The 16,678-nt window shown below is 37.6% G+C and overlaps 1 protein-coding gene and 1 non-coding gene across 24 annotated transcripts in view; both read right to left on the reverse strand.

Moving 5' to 3' along the window:
• Positions 1-1,393: 1,393 nt before the first annotated feature.
• Positions 1,394-1,528, reverse strand: LOC122422411. Its single transcript, XR_006263817.1, has one exon. It is a non-coding gene; the product is annotated as a small nucleolar RNA SNORA70 (small nucleolar RNA).
• A 1,022-nt stretch (positions 1,529-2,550) lies between these two features.
• The window catches only part of COL25A1 (collagen type XXV alpha 1 chain), a 492,664-nt gene continuing 478,536 nt past the window's right edge, over positions 2,551-16,678 (reverse strand). For 3 of the 23 annotated variants that reach the window (XM_043438674.1, XM_043438680.1, XM_043438673.1), the window contains exons 36-38: positions 15,954-16,040; positions 13,426-13,464; positions 2,553-2,708 (exon numbers count right to left, since the gene is read on the reverse strand). In XM_043438674.1, coding sequence (XP_043294609.1) covers positions 2,649-2,708; positions 13,426-13,464; positions 15,954-16,040 — 186 coding nt within the window. In that variant the 3' untranslated portion in view covers positions 2,553-2,648. Of the gene's footprint in view, positions 2,709-3,943; positions 8,500-8,855; positions 9,084-9,122; positions 9,675-13,425; positions 13,465-15,271; positions 15,350-15,953; positions 16,041-16,066; positions 16,497-16,678 lie in introns of those variants that run through there. The other 20 variants (XM_043438681.1, XM_043438668.1, XM_043438670.1 and 17 more) reach the window with 17 other exon arrangements.

Below are 16,678 nucleotides of genomic sequence, written 5' to 3' on the forward strand. Positions count from 1 at the left end.
AGGCCTTTCTCTTTTCTCATAAGAATGGGGGATTAGGCCTGAAAATTCCAAGGTGTCTAATCATGATTTGGTCTTTCTGATGATCAGTCCCCATCCAGGAGCCCACCCAGAGTCACCTCATTGAACAAAAACATTTCTATTGCCCAGGAAAGATGGGTGCTTTATCCATTGTGTACATTAATAAAATAGGCAAGTCTAAGTGAGTTTGTTGTTTTTGTAACTTTTGTCTCTCATCTATTCATTTAAAAATATTTACGGAAAATCTATAAAAATTGGGTTCATCTTCGGTACACCATCTAGTAGAAGAGAGAGATAAACATGTAATTATCAACAACTTGATAAGTCTTTCAGCAGTGACAAATAAAAGTAATTATTGGAGCATAGAAGATGGAGAATTTAAAGTGGGCAGGAAGGGGTGTTTGGGATGTTGACACATGGATTGGGTCTTGAAAGAGCAAGAATTCTTTGTTTGACAGAAAAGTAGGATTTACTGGTGGATATGCTTAAGGACAGGGAGGCCTGGCGTGCTGCGATTCATGGGGTCACAAAGAGTCGGACGCGACTGAGCAACTGAACTAACTGATGTTTAAGGATGCTGCGAGGGGTTGGGGGCAGGAGGAGAAGGGGACGACAGAGGATGAGATGGCTGGATGGCATCACTGACTCGATGGACATGAGTTTGGGTAAGCTCCGGGAGTTTGTGATGGACAGGGAGGCCTGGCGTGCTGCGATTCATGGGGTCGCAAACAGTCAGACACGACTGAGTGATTGAACTGAACTGAACTGATGCTTAAGGAGGGGGCTTCCCAGGTGGCTCATCGGTAAAGAATCCGCCTGCCAATGCAGGAGACACAGGAGATATGGGTTCAATCCCTGGGTCAGGAAGAGCCTCTGGAGTAGGAAATGGCAACCCACTCCAATTGTTGCCTGGAAAATTCCATGGACAGAGGTACTTGGCAGGCTACAGTCCATGGGGTCACAAAGAGTCGGACACGACCGAGCACACAACAAAAACTCTGAGTGAGGAAGGGACGGCACTAAGGCTCTCCTGACTGCAGAGACCGTCATTGGTCCAGAGGTCATGATTAGGGACGTATCTGACCTGTAGCCGTCTGGGATAAGCTGCTTATCTGCCACCATGTTTTCAAATTCACCCATAAGAAACTCAGTAAATCCCCATTTCTTGGCGATGTGGATCTTTTGGTAGCCAGGGAACTTGAACTTGGTTCTGCAGAGGGCCTCAACCACATGCTCCTTGTTCTGCAGCTTAGTGTGGATGGACATAATGTTTTGGTTAATGGCTACTGTGCCCTGGGGCTTTCCAAAGGCGCCACGCATACCCTTCTGGAGCCTAGACTGGAGATAGATGCCGACTATAAATGTCCACCAGAAGGGCTGTCTCCAAGGCCCCTTAGGGCAGCCCATGCAGGCCACAGGCTGCATACACCGCCAAGGAGGCTGCTGTTTGTGGCTATTGCACACTGGGCCCCCATGGGGAAAAAAGGAAGGTCAGCTTACCTAGCTGCAAAAAATTAAAAAAAGAGCAAGAATTCTTCAGATGGATGGTGAGGATGGGATGGAGACTGTTTCAGGCCTGGGAAGCAGGCAAAAGGATCCTCATATGGTTTAACATGGGGTGAGGGTTGCTGACCAGCAGGAAATGATGTTAGGCAGAGTGGGATCACAAAGGGCTTGGTACTTTATTTCCAAGTAAATATCTGCATGATAATAGGGGGCCACAGAGGATTTTAAGCAAGGGAATGGTGTGGTTAGTTTTCTGAATCACTTTTTTCATTGACAGTTTTGGCACATGCACTTGATGTATAATGAAGAACATTACAAAAATCTGCTATGTTCATTGTAGTTGTGCCCTAAACAATAGTACCCTCCATGAGAAATCTCACATAAGGTATTTTTTGTCAATCAGCTTTGATTCTTTTGAGGAAGTAGTATTTTCACTTTACAGATGATGTAAACATATTATTGACATACTTCTTATTTTTTTGTTATGGACACCAGGAAGCTCAGAGTCACACAATTTTAACTCATATCTTTTCATTACAACTTTCTTTGTGACCTCGAACTTTGTTTAAGTCTGGTTTCCTTGGTTATTTTTAAATGTATGTATTTAATTTCTTTATAAGTGTTTGTTTAATTTACTTCAGATTCTATAGGAAATGAAATAGAAAGATAAATTCATAAATAAGACATGGCCATATTTGCTTTCTTTAAATCTATCATCACTGTCAGAGTGACATGGAATATGAGGTGGAGGGGAGTTGGTTATTAGAGGCAGGGAGGCCATTTAGAAGGTTCTTCTAAAAGTCCCCCCAAAAGAACTGGGGGGAGTCTAGATGGATGCAATGGTAATGGGGATGAGGACAAAGGAGGTGGATCTCAGAAGATATTAGGGAGATAGAATTGAAGGGATTTGGTAATGAGATGCTGCCTGTGCGCAGCAGCGGGTGGGTAATGAGAGGCAGGTGGTATCTAGAAGGATTCTGATGCTTCCATCATGTTTGCTTAGAGGGCAGGTAGGGGACAGTACATTCACTATGCTATGGAAGCTTGGAAGAGAATCAGGTGTGAAGATGAGGGCGGCCTGTGGGACATCCAGGTAGACTTGTCTGTAATAGTTGGTTTGGAAGTCAGAAGAAAATCTGCATTGCTGATAATAACTTGACCTTTGCGGGAGTAAATGAGCTTTCCTGGAGAAAAAAATATGGTGGAGAAGAGAAAAAGAAGCATGGAGGTCAGAATCCTGAGGATTATCATTTAATGGTCAGGTAGAGGGGAAAGATCTGGCAAAAGAAAATGAGAAAGAAAAGCAGGAGATATATTGTTGGTGGGAATGTAAACTGGTGCAACCACTATGGAGAACAGTATGGAGGTTCCTCAGAAAACTAAAAACAGCTACCATATGATTCAGGAATCCCACCCCTGGGCATGTGTCTGCTTAGTCGCTCAGTCATGTCCGATTCTCTGTGACCCCATGGACTCTAGCCCACCAGGCTCTTCTGTCCATGGGGATTCTCCAGGCAAGAATATTGGAGCGGACTGCCATGCCTTCATCCAAGGGGTCTTCCCAACCCAGGGATCAAACCAGGGTCTCCCACATTGCAGGTGGATGTTTTTACCATTTGAGCCATCAGGGAAGCCCCCACACAAAATTATAATTCAAAAAGATACATGCAACACTAGGTTCATAGCAGCACTACTGACAAAAACCAAGACACAGAAGCAACCTAAATGTCCATTGGCAGGCGATATAGAGCATGTGGTATATACATATAATGGATATAGAGCATGAGTAGCAGAATATCACTCAATCATAAAAAAGAATGAAATAATGCCATTGGCAGTGACATTGGATGACCTAGAGATTATCACCCTAAGCAAAGTAAGTCAGGAAAAGACAATGTCATACGCTATCACTTATATGTGGAATTTAAAATATGACACAAATGAAGATAATGATGAAACAGACTCACAGACAGAGAATAGACTTGTGGTTTCCAAGGGGGATGGGATGGGGAAAAGAAGGATTAGGAGTTTGGGATTAGCAGATGCAAACTATTACTTATAGAATGGATAAACAACAATGTCCTACTGTATAGCACAAAGAATTATATTCAATATCCTGTAATAAACCATAATGGAAAACATACTACATTCTAATCCCTGATTTGATGTGGTACAGATAAGAGTCAGCTGAATATAAGGGAGTTTAATTCAAGATGAATAATTCTGGAAGAAAAGGGAATTTGGAGGAGAAGCTCAGTATAGTTTTCACTATCTAATTAACAGAAAGTATGTCTTTTTTTCTTGGTAGAAAATCACTGTAACCAAGCACTAAATTGAATGGTAGTGTTACAATACTGTAGAAAAGTAGAATAAAATTCTTCATGGACCGTGTTTAAATCAGAGAAGACAGACCAAGGTGTTCGTGAACATCAATAAAGCTTTATAACAATACAATTCATGACCATGTTTGGATTAATATTGTAATAATTACACACTTTTTACATTATGAAAATAAGTCATAAATAGTGTAAAAATAATTATGAAGATCAACTTCTCACAAACTAGGAACCCTGAAAACAAGTTAAAAAAGCAAATAAAAACAAATTAGAAACTGAACACAAGGCAGTTATCTCCAGGCTGCAAATCAAAAACCATTTGTGTCTTTTGATTCAGTAATCTCAGCTGGAGAAATGATAGTGAAATGAAACAAGAAATCAAACAGGGAGAATTCAATCTTTCAATTATTTACACTACCAAGAAAAACAGGTTTGTGCCATATTTACAGTGGTAAGACACAACACATTCTTAGAATAATCAATTATATGAGACTGGCCCACAAAACATTAAGAAAAATATGCAGTGTAATGCTTGCCAAAATATTTTTTTTTGCATTTTCTCTCATTTTGTATTTATGTGATTTTTTTTGGCAATATAAAAATAGCTGCACATAGAGATGAACTTTAAAATGTAAAAAATACAAATAAAAATATATTTTCTAAAGGAAAATCAGATACATACATCTTTTAAAAATGTTATTAAACTGCATGAAACATTTACAACAGTATAAAGAATATTCACATAAATGTCAATAATATGTAAGACATTCTTTTGTGAATCCAATTTATTAATATTTCTGATATATATGAGAAAATCCACTGCATTTTGAGAAATGTTGGTACTTTGTTATCAGTAAATCAAATGTAAAAGGTCAGGTTGAAAAAGTCTTATTCCCCAAAGGACAATTTTGTCAATAAGCAGCATAGGATAACTTCTGCATTTAAATACATTAAAAAATGAGAAATGCCATTAAAATATTTCAGTATTGAATTAGCAAAAACAAAACCCACTTAAAATTTAAGTTGTAAGGGTATCTCTGCTATGGCATATAGTAAATCCAGCTGATATGAAGCTATTTCAACAAAAATGGAAAAGATTAGGGACTGAAGGTCTTTATATTCTAAAATAACTTAGCTGAATCATAACTGGTCAAGTATGTTAATTCCATTAGGAATGAATTGTTTTAACAGCCAGAATCACAAGTGACTGTTCTTAATCATTATTTTTGAGAATATAAGGTTAAGTTGTTGTAGTCCTGACTTTTTAGAGATAGCAAGGTTTTTGTTTGTTTTGGTAAAAAATTTTAAAGTTCATTTTTGGTAATAGTAACTATTAATATAAATTCATTATCAAGAAGTAGAGAAAAACAAGATTTCAAATATCAATATCTGCATGTTCCTATGATCATTTATTAGGAGACATAAAAATATCATCCACCTTAACAAGCATTGCTTATTTCTGGGCAAGATTATATATAATGGTAAAAAAAAAAGAATGAAATATTGTGTTAACTTTTTATGCTACAACAGAAACATTAAAAATAAAACTTTGGAAAATTAAGCATGTTTTCTAAGTGATAAAGATATGATGCCAGTTAATTTTTCCATTAATTTGATCATGCTGATTATTTCCAAACTAGCAGAGAGGTGTATATATATATATATATATATGTTGTAGACAAAGCATATATAGATTGAACTACTGGGTGAATCGGAGTTCTTACTGTCCCATCAGAACGTCATGCACAGGGTTTAAGAACAGATAATTTTTGGTAGAAATTAAAGATATTCTCATGTTTTCTATGAAATCAAATAAGAAAGAAAAACCTTTCATGACTGCTTTTCATAATGAAAATGAAAACTAGAAGAAAAATTTCAGCATATTTATGTGTTAGGTACTCTATGAATGTATGCAGACTTGTCTAATGTTGGTTCTGTCACTCGATCAAATTATATAAGCTAAAAGATGAAAGGTGATAAAGGCATATGGTACATGAAATGAACATGAAATAAGAGGATTCACCATCCAAATAAACACGCATCATCTAAGGGTACGCTGTTTTGTTTTCTTTTACATTAAGAAAGACTGGTCATTGAACCATAATTATAGTAAATCCATAAACTTTAAAATTAAAATCACACACTAACAGTTTAGGAATGCTATTAAACAGAGAAATGAAATTATCCATAGTAGAATTGCATTTTCCATAAAGAAAAAGAAATACATTAGCACCAACATAAATGGAAAACAACTTAAAATCTAAAACACATACCAATTTGACATTCTTTAAAGATGCTTATCAGAAATAGAACCTGATCTTGACTTATTTCCAATGTGTCTTTCATGTATTTTTTCTTAATCTTCTATCCAATGAAAAATTAAAAGAAAGAAAACTTAAAGAAAGATATGTATCTGCCAACACATATATCAGCGGACACATTCATGAGTTCATTAAGCAATTACTTGCGGATTTTCTACGTTGATAACAAAATGGATGATTTAAATATTTTAATAACAAAAGCTGAAGGTTATGCATGGCGGTTAAGACCTAGTAATTCCATGGAACAAAGAGGAGGACCACGGTCCTTTGGTTTTCCCCAAAGAAATAAATATATTGATAGTTTAATCATGGAATAAAAATCAATTTTGTCAAATCAGTTATGGAGCAAAACCTCAATTTACATATAGGATAGAACAGTATTCTAAAGGGCTGTGTTTAAAAAATATATATATTTTTTGTACGTGAAATGTTTCTCTTTTGATGTTGAGGTATTCTCTTTTGAAGCTGTGCAAGTTTTAAGTAGTGATCCATCCCAATTCCTCTTTCTGCTAGAGGAGTAGGAAGAAAGATAGATAGGAAGAAATATAGCCACCAGATTTTTCTCAAGACACTACTGTTTGTTTTCCTGAAGAGATTGTAGCTTTACCCGCTTTAGTTCATTTTTCCAAACCATTTAAGACAAATTTTTTCAGACATTGAAAAAACACCATATCCTAGCCAGCTCATACAAGAGATGGGTAGAAAATGCCCTCTTTTGTTCGAAAAAGGCTAAATTGGTTTCGGAGTGTGGAATGTTACTAAAAATGTTACCAACTTGATTGATAGATTCGTTCAAACATCTTTCAATTCTCCAAAACGTAATTGAAACAAAAAGAAGGCATTTTGTGTAACTGAGCATTTGGTTAAATAATCTGAAAGAGATCATAAGGATCTTAGGATCCCTGTCTTACAATCATATCCTAACTGTTGTCACCAGAAGCCAATGGTGAGGTAATTTCCCCTCTGCTGGTGAAAACCTATACATGAAACCAGAAAATTTCCAACAAAGTGGCCTGAAATGAGAAATTATATTGTCCAATGGGTTGAAAGAGTGACTGTTCATTGATGATGTTCCTCCTAATGTAACCCTTCCACTAGAACAAGTCATTTCAAAACACGCTAGCAACTCTTTACTGTGCAAAGAAATGCTCAGTGTAATACAGTTAGGTAACTTTTGAGCAAGTAGTTGAAAAAATACTCTTAATGGCAACTATATTTCACAGCTTTCTGAGATCTCAGATTTGGTCTGTGCATAAGACAAACATTTAGAAATATAAAAAAGATAAAAGAAATCTAAATATAGATACAACTTAGATCTCAATAGAACTACAAGAAATAGAAATGAGTTAATACTATCAAATGTGACCAAATCTTGACTTTATCTTAACTGATAATCACTATGTATGTTATAGTCATCCTACAAAAAAAGTCAAAAAGTCCTGAAAAATGGCTTAACTTTGATGCTTTACAATGATCGAACTGAAAGTGGAGCTTCTTTTATATTCTCCTCAATTATTCAGAACAAGAGAGAAGTTAGCAAAAGCTCATCTGGACCATTGATATACCAAGTTGCAAGGCTTTGAAGGAAAAAAAACAATTGTTCAAAATAAATGTGACAAAAGCTGAAAAAAAAAGTTTCCTGAATATTCCTGGGACTAAAAGAGAAAAGTATTAAAAAGAATGGAAAATATCTGTTTCTAGAAGTTCGTAGAAAACGTTTAGCACGGATTGGATCTTGGATGGGAGGGAAGCTCTCACACCAGCTTCTGTAGGTAATGCAGGGTGAACTCTCCCACATCTTCAGGAAAGGTTGTCTCATCCACCCCTTTCCTGGGATTTGTTATTTCTTCAGCAACCCAAGCTTTCGTGAGATGTACACACATGCTTTGTCTTCAGGAACAGGGACTGCCATTACAAGAACCTCCTACCCCAAAGAAGTGCTGTATGCCTCTGTTATTTTCCAAATGCACCCATTTTAGCACTTGCTGGAATTTGGTTTATTTAAAAAATAAAAGTCCACTATTCTGGGTGCCTGCCTTTTTGTAAACCTCTTTTCTACTTGGTCACACGAGAGACAGCGCAGGAGGCTGAACCAATCCTCTCTCCTTGTCTTCACTGCCAAGGGGAGCCCAAGGAAAACTGGTGTCAGCAACCAGCTCGGCCCCTGGACGTTTTAACCAAGGAGGCCAGGTGAGCCCACAATACTGGAAGCTGAAGATCCGTAGCTGGGACCGCAGCGCCCGTAAAATACAAGACCATTTGTGTGTGTGCTCTCCGCCACCTTATCACTTTTTGGCAATAAGCCACGGTGTAACCCCCTTGAGATGACAAAAGAAATAAAAGCTCCGTTGTGATCAAATGACTCATCATGTGGCATGCTAGCATCTGAAGCTGCACAGCAAGCGGGCTTGGCACACGGTCATGCTTTTTTAGTCAGTTTCAATGGGTGTGTGGGTATGAACAGCAAAGGTGAGCAGGGCTGTGATGATAAACTCTAAAATCAGTCAGTATGGTATGTTTTCATAGCTTTGAGTTCATATTTGGTCACAGTTTCATGTAAACTATCTCATGGTGCTTTTTGCCCATGCAATTAACAAGCCCAAGGTAAGAAAATAGCAAGAACAATCAATTCCTATCACTGGGTCCATATAAATACATATCTTCGCATAAGATAAAGAGATACTGATCTATATTTTCTGCAGGCTTCTTACTGGTTTCACATCTTGCCCGATTTTAGATGTAAGGGAAGAAAAGATGGATGTGTGTACTACAGCAAACAGGAAGAAGCAGCTACGTGTAAACATATCTCAGACTTGTACAATCTGCAATCCAATTTCAACTATAAATATAAAAAGTGGACCATTATATACACAACGTCATGCTCGGAAGGTTAGATTCATCACTGCAGGAAAACAACAAAAAAGAGAAAGATAGAGAATTAGTAGTTTAGGATAAAAACTCCCAAATGGCTTTTATTTTAAGAAAACTGGTAGAACCCTGAATAGAAGTTTTTGTTTTTTTTTAAATCAATGAGTCAATTGATATGTCATATACATTACTTTTCTAAAACTCATCAAACATTTTATCCTAGGTTCAACCCACATTTTTATTTTGCTACTGAGAAGTCTGTGGGAAGTGTTTGTCTCAGTAACTATTCTGGGAAAGCAGAAAATTAGAATTTTATCACAGACATACCATAATTAAAATACATGTTCTATGTATGGCTTATGTAATCGTCTCCAAGCATTAAAACACAAGTGCAATGACACCACTTCTTTCACTGACACTCAACTGTAACAGTCTACTGTCCTTGGGTTCTTATCTCCTCTTTCCGGCCCGGCCCTGCTGTGAAGAGTGTGTGGGACCGACCTCTGTTGTCAAGTCTTCAAGCTGTATGACAGGTTCTGTTGTGATCTCAAGATCTAGAAAAGTCTGGTTCCTCATTCTGGGCAGCCATAATTACTAAGGTTGCCCTGGAGCTGAAGTTTTAAGTCTGAGAGAACAGAAGAACAAAAGTCTTTGAGGTATAACTTATAGAGCAGATCTTGGTGACATGCTTGACTTTCTCTCAAAGAAAAATGAGTGAGAAAAGTAGAATGTCCAGAGGACAATGATAAAGATCTCTCATCTCCCCATCACAATGGTGGCTCATCCTGAGTCATCTTCATTTCACTAATTAAAAATATTTGCTTTTTTCTCTCCAGTAAAAATAGACGCTATATTAAGTATGCTTAAGAGGCTGGGTCCTCTGTGATCCCTAGCAATGAAGTTCACTTAGTGTTACTTGCATCATGCTAAGGTCAGAGAATGTGTACAGGAAGTATTCTTCTTTTCTCCACACTCCCACTCATCTCAAATTTCAAACAAATACATTTTTTGAGAAACCAATGTTTTGTAAATAGTCTCCAGAATTTTAAAGATTCTTTTTTCCCACCAGATTTTAAAACTTAATTTAAAAAATCTGTCACCTTACTTTAGGAAGATTCTGTTGCAAGCCTGCCCTATCTGAAAAAACAAAATTTCACGAAACATTTTAAAATGTGAAGGCTACAGGTATTTTTCCTATTAAGTGGTTTTTAATCTCTTGATAAGGACAGATGATACCTTAAATAGCTTGTAAGGATTTTCTGAACCATGAGTTCTGCCTTTTACTCACTGTACGAATTACAATGTGAATTGATACATCATTATTCTCCAAATACAGATAACTGAACTATATCTAGAAATAAAAGTAATTTAAATAAAGATCAAACAGTTTTACATGAAAAAAATTATTATTGAGAGTAGCATGAAAACAATAGGACTTGTTCGTTAATCGCAGTGCTTTCTACTGGGGTTACAATCTGAATTTTCAGTCAAACATTTATCACTGTGCTCCCGAGACTGTGTGTGCGTGCTCAGTCATATCTGATGCTTTGTGACCCCATGGACTGTAGCCTGCCAGGCTCCTCTGCCTGGGATTTTCCAGGCAAGAATACTGGAGCAGGTTGCCATTTCCTGATCCAGAGGATCTTCCCAACTCAGGGTTTGAACCTGCATCACTCTAGAGACTACTAAACTTAATATTCAAAAAAGTGGTCCACTAAAACAGGACTAAGTAATCTACCGGCCTTCTTTTAATAATATCACTTAAAAACTAATTTGATTTGACCAACAGCATATTTGAGATGGCCAAGTTGACCACAGGAGAAATCTGAGAACATTTCATTTTTCTAATCTTTTTTTTTAATTGAAGTATTGTTGGTTCACAATTTGTGCCAACTTCTGCTGTGCAGCAAAGTGACTCAATTTTACCCATGCATGCACTTTCAAAAAATATTCTTTTCCATTATGGCTTATCCCAGGAGATTGGATATAGTTCTTGTGTTACATAGTAGGACCTTGCTTATTCATTCTAAATTTAATAGTTTGCCTCTACCAACTCTGTCTAATTGTTTCCTTTCTCTCTTTTTGGTGCAGGAAGATGTTGGGAGAGGATGATCACAATGGTTTGCATTTGATTGTGTTGGGGAATGTGGTAAGCAATATTGAAGCTTTATCACTGAGTTATTCTCTTTTTTACCATTTAAAAATTTTATTGAAGTCTAATTGATTTAAATGTGTATATTCTTTATATAAAGAGAGGCTAGATTTAGGAGAGCCTTAATCTTATATAGGGCATAGTATATATTCTGTGGAAAAATAAGTACCTAAAAAGGAAATTTCTGATTTTCTGAGCAACTCACATTAGCTCATATTACTAGATTTGGCCATTTTATGAACCAACAAGATGATGAATCCTTTGCTTGTTGCCATTATTTTTATGCCTTTACAAAAGGGACATGGTTTAGAAGTGGCTGAAAATGACATGAACCCCAGTTCTGAGTAGAGTCAGAGGCTGAATAAGGTAGGCCTTTCACATCTCCCTCCATGTAAAGTGTTCGGATGACTGGATTAAAAAATCATGACAGGATCAGATTACAGGGCCAAGGTTAAAGAGCAGATGGTAATTCCAGCTCAGGATGGTATTAAAAATTCTGAAAACAGGGGTTATGAAAGGATAGTGAAAGGATAGTTTTCTCAGGTGAAGAAGACTGATCACCTTCCCAAGACCCAGCTGACCTCCGATGTGACGGAGCTAGTGGTCTGACAGGCTGAAAGTGGAGTATGGGAAGCTACTGAATAAATGACGCTACTGGGAGAGGAGGTTTTTCTTTCCCTGGCCAAGGGGGTGTGAAAGTATTAAGCAAGAGTGAGTTTCACAGGATCTCCTCACCAACAGAGTTGATGAGATGAGAGGTGAATAAGAGTCCTGTCTCTCCACATCTCTCTGCCGTCCTACAGTTTTGCCTGTGAAACCTGCCTGAAAAACGATAAACAACAAGGTCCTACAGTATACCACAGGGAACTATATTCAATATTTTGCAATAAATCACAATGGGAAAGAATATGAAAAAGAATATGCATGTGTATAACTGAATCAATGTGGTACAGAAGGAATGAACACAATATTATACACTAAATTAACTATACTTCAATAAATTTTTTAAAAAAATGACTGAATAAGCCACACATGTTAGAGGAAAAAATTCAGAATGATGAAAGAGCATGCACACTTCCCTCAGCTCATTTTCGCATCAGTGGAATCCCTTTAACCTTAGGTCGCACCCACACAGTGCCTTATGCTGAGGTTTGCACCGATACAGTGTAAAGGTTTGGTGTTCTCTGAACAGCACAGCACACAGACCTCTTCCCTTCTTACAGTTCTGCCACTGCTTTCCACTGCCTACTTCTAGCTCTGTTACACACTAGGTCTGTGCCCTTGGAAGTGTTAACCTTTCTGAATTTCACTTTCTTCATCAGCGTCACTGAGGCTAATAATACCCTGTGCTGGGTGCCCAGCTATGTCACCAAGCTCCTCTGTCCATGGGATTTCCCAGCAAGAATCCTGGAGTCGGGTGCCATTTCCTCCTCCAGGGGATCTTCCTGACCCGGGGATTGAACCTGCATCTCCTGCCAATATTGCCAGGCGGATTCTTTCCCACTGAGTCACATGGAAAGTCCAGTGATACCCTATAGGATTATGATGAGGATTAAATAAAGTGATGTCACCTATATGAAAGGGCTTATCACACAGCCTTTGTACACAGGTTCTCTATGAGGAATAAGTTCCCTTCTCTACTGGATATACACACAGTGACTATGGGTGGCCAGATGTAGAGTCTAGAGCAAACTGCTTACCATAAAGTACATCCACTTAAATATAACCATATTCTCCTAAATAAATCAAGGCATCTTTGAAGAAAAAGTCATTCTTACATTTTCTGCTTTCTCAGCTTTGTGACTAATATTGATTGACAGGGTTCTACCATGTATTTGCATATTTTATCTAAGTAATTGAGTATAAATAGAAAAGGAATCACAATTAAGAACAATTTTAAACAGTGTGAGGAAAAGAATTTTGACACAAGCAAACCATTGTCAAGATGCACTGCCCCTTTCCATCCTGAAGAAAAGATTAAATGTGGAGAGGTACAAATTACAGCGTTTGCTAGGTACTATTTTCACTCATCCATTTAGAAGTAAATCAGCAGTAAACACCATCAAAAGGTACTCCAGAGATGGAATCTTTTGCTTTTTAATACCCATACACATTTCAGGAATGTCAAATTAAAAAAAAAAAAATCTGTTCTAAATGGAAAGGGCTAGGCCAGGTGAAGAGAAAGGAAGAGTGCTTCTTTTAGAAATAACTCCATAATACCTACCTTTTGCCAACAGCCAGGCATGGGTAATCCATCTGGCCCCTATTTTAAAAAGAAGAATAAAAATTTCTCAGCTTCCACAAAAGTGATCATACTTCATAATTAATAAGCTCAGAGGCTTAAAAATGGATTTATAGCTGTTAGGTGGCTTTAGTCACAGGCATCTTTTATCCACCCCCAATAGACTACCCAACACTAGTTAAAATGAAGAAAATTCAAATGTTTTCCAAAGTGAGTACACATTTTGCAAATAAATAAAATGTAAAAATATTCATCCTTAATGTTGAACAATGATTTGTAAAACTTAGTGGTTTACTTAGTTATATCTTTAGATAATAAATCTGTATTATTTCTGTTAATTTCATTAAGATGCACTTTATAATTATCTTTATTCAATAAATGAAAATAACTTCTCTTCCTGGTCACTATGTTTTATGGCTAAATGCATGATAACGATGAGTAATCAGTGATGAACCATTTCTATCTGAAGTTTATAGCTCTTCACATGGTGTATTTTTCAACTTTTCTAGATTGAAAGCAGAAAAAGTAGAACATTAAATTGATTGGATTAAAAGATAAGTATTGTCTATATCTTTACAGTAAAATTTTATCCAGAGTCTTTGTCAGTTTTTTAATTGAAATTCTTCAGAAGCCAATTAACAAGTCCTGAATAAACAAAAGATTCTTAAATGTTGCAAAATTTATTTTCACTTAAGGTGTAAGCACTCTTCAGATACAAATGATATAAATAAGACAAGAACTGACATACTATGAAGCATGCTTGTGTTTTCTCCCAGCAAAATGATTGTAAAATATTATTTATTGTCAATATCAAGCAAACAAAATAAAAGACTGGGCACATCATATTGAAATCTTCTAACTGCAATTATTGACTGAATAAAAATTTCTTCTATTATGCAATCTCTTAAAAGACTTGAGAAGCATAAATTTATCTTTTAGTACTTAAGAATAATATAAGAACATGCAGACCAAATATAACCATCAACACAATAATAAAATGTTTCTTTACATCTCAGAAAGTCAGAATATACTTTCTTTTTAATTGCTAAAAAAAAAAAAAAAAGAACACCTTAAAATGACTTTATATTTGGGAAAAAATTGGTAATGCCAGATTGGTACAAGGAGAAGGATCACCCAGTAGAATTTTAGATTTTAGTGTAAGAAGGATTTTGAGTTCATGCCAAATGGAGGTAGGGAAGATCTTTCTACTTTAGGAAAGTGAGTTTCAAAAGGAGAGGCCATTAAATTGAAAAGGTTATGTGACAAAGAAGAGGGTATGGGCTACAGACTACTACCACCTTTAGAAGCTTCAAGAAGTTTGGTTTTCGTCTCTATGGTCTCTTAACAGTCCCTCGAACTGGTTAAATCTTGACCACAGAAGCTTAACTTTGTAGGTTTGGCCTTATTTACAGCCTGACAGAAATTTAGTGGAAGTGGCAAAAATGCCTTTATTTCTTGTAAAGAAAAAAAGCCAACTTTAAGGGAAAAACCCGAAGTTAAAGCCTAGCTGTATCTTCACTTTTTTTTAATGTCCTTTTAATGTCATCTTGAAATAGTTACTGGATAAATGGACATTCCCCGGAACACAGACATGGCGGCCATGTCAGCTGTGAGAACAACGTCAGGAGGTTAGTTCGCAGTCGCTGACTGAAACGCGTGCATGCCCTCTTCACTCTGCAGAGTCACTGAAGGAGCTACTCATGCACATGCATGTGGTGTGTTTATCATGGAAAGCTTGCTCTGGAAGTACCACTTTACACTGAGAGGGATGAATACGTAATAAACAAAGGAATGGCATGCAGGGTGGTAGGAAAGAGAAATACTGTACCAATTGGCAAGGGGCATCCAGCCCATCCAGGCCAGGCTGGCCTGGCTCCCCTTTTTCCCCCTTAACGCCACGGAATCCCTGTTTGTAAAGATTAACTCATAACGTTACTAAACAGAAGAAATCACTTGAGCACAAATTCTGCTAAAGAAATAACCACGATAACAAAAGACTGGGAGAGGAGCAACTCTGAAGGGAAAGGTAACAGCCAGCGAGGTTGGACAAAAAAAACAGGGCTTGATGTGGTCCTATAAGCAGGGCTTGTCTGGGCACCTGGACCCGCTCTGGGGAGCGGGAGGGAACAGTCCCGGTTCCTCCTCTGATCCCGCGTTCACGCCCTGGATGCACATCAATCCTTGATTGCTGAGAAACCCAAGAAGAGCTGGAGGCCAGAGGCAAGGGGTGGCACACCCCAGGGCAACCTGAGGGATCTTAAAGTCTACGTTAAAAGACCCCAATCAGGAGAGTGGATGCATGTATATGTATGGGTGGGTCCCTTTGCTGTCCACCTCAAAGTATCACAGCATTGGTAATCGGCTCTGATCCCATAACAAAATCAAATGCTTTTTGTCTTTTGAAAATAGACCCAGTCAGAACTGCGCTGGTACGGCCCCTCCAGCTTGCTCCTCTCCCAGCTCAGCCTCCAGATGGGACACCCGGAGATGGCTGCATAAGTCAGACATACCAACGGGCACGGTGCATCTAATCCAGGAGCACCCTGTTCTCCTTTCTCCCCTTTAGGCCCCTTTTTGCCTTTCTTTCCCTTTTCCCCCTGTGGATACAAGGGTTTAAATAAAAGACAGTTTTTATTTGGGGTGGGGGGAAGTAATGGTGATTCAAAAGATGGTTTAGCCAATGAAAGTCTGGAAGGGCATTTACCACCGTTTTCTGGTTTAGATAAGGCATGACATTATGAAAAAAACAGACTTTCAGCGTGGCGATGGATTCTAGGGAGTGAAATACAAAATTTCATTAAAAAGACTCAACAAGATGAAAGAAGAACTTAAAAGCTGACATATCAGAAAGGAGGATCAGTGATGACTTAGACCCACTGCCAGGGTCCTTGTGAATGAGGTGTTCCCGCCATCGGTCCGGTGAAGATGGCAGATATCAACCGTGTTGAAGTCAGCCAGTGGCAGGGGAAGTTGAGAGAAAGAATGGAGACTTTCACAGCCAATTTTCAGTACCTGCCAACTTTTTTTCCCCCTAATCCTATAAGAGATGAAGGCTACATGAGCCAGAGGAAAAGGAAAAAATATTAACAGCTTGTATCTTTTTGAAATGTATCCAACTTTCTGACATCATTTTTTGTAGCTCTCATTTAAACATAGTGTGTTAAAAAGATACTTCTCTTTCTTTTAAGATTCTTTTTAAGGAAACTAAAAACAAATACTTCCCTTATTGAGTCAG

The sequence above is a fragment of the Cervus canadensis genome, chromosome 19 (assembly GCF_019320065.1).
Source record: "Cervus canadensis isolate Bull #8, Minnesota chromosome 19, ASM1932006v1, whole genome shotgun sequence".
NCBI classification, from domain to species: domain Eukaryota; kingdom Metazoa; phylum Chordata; class Mammalia; order Artiodactyla; family Cervidae; genus Cervus; species Cervus canadensis.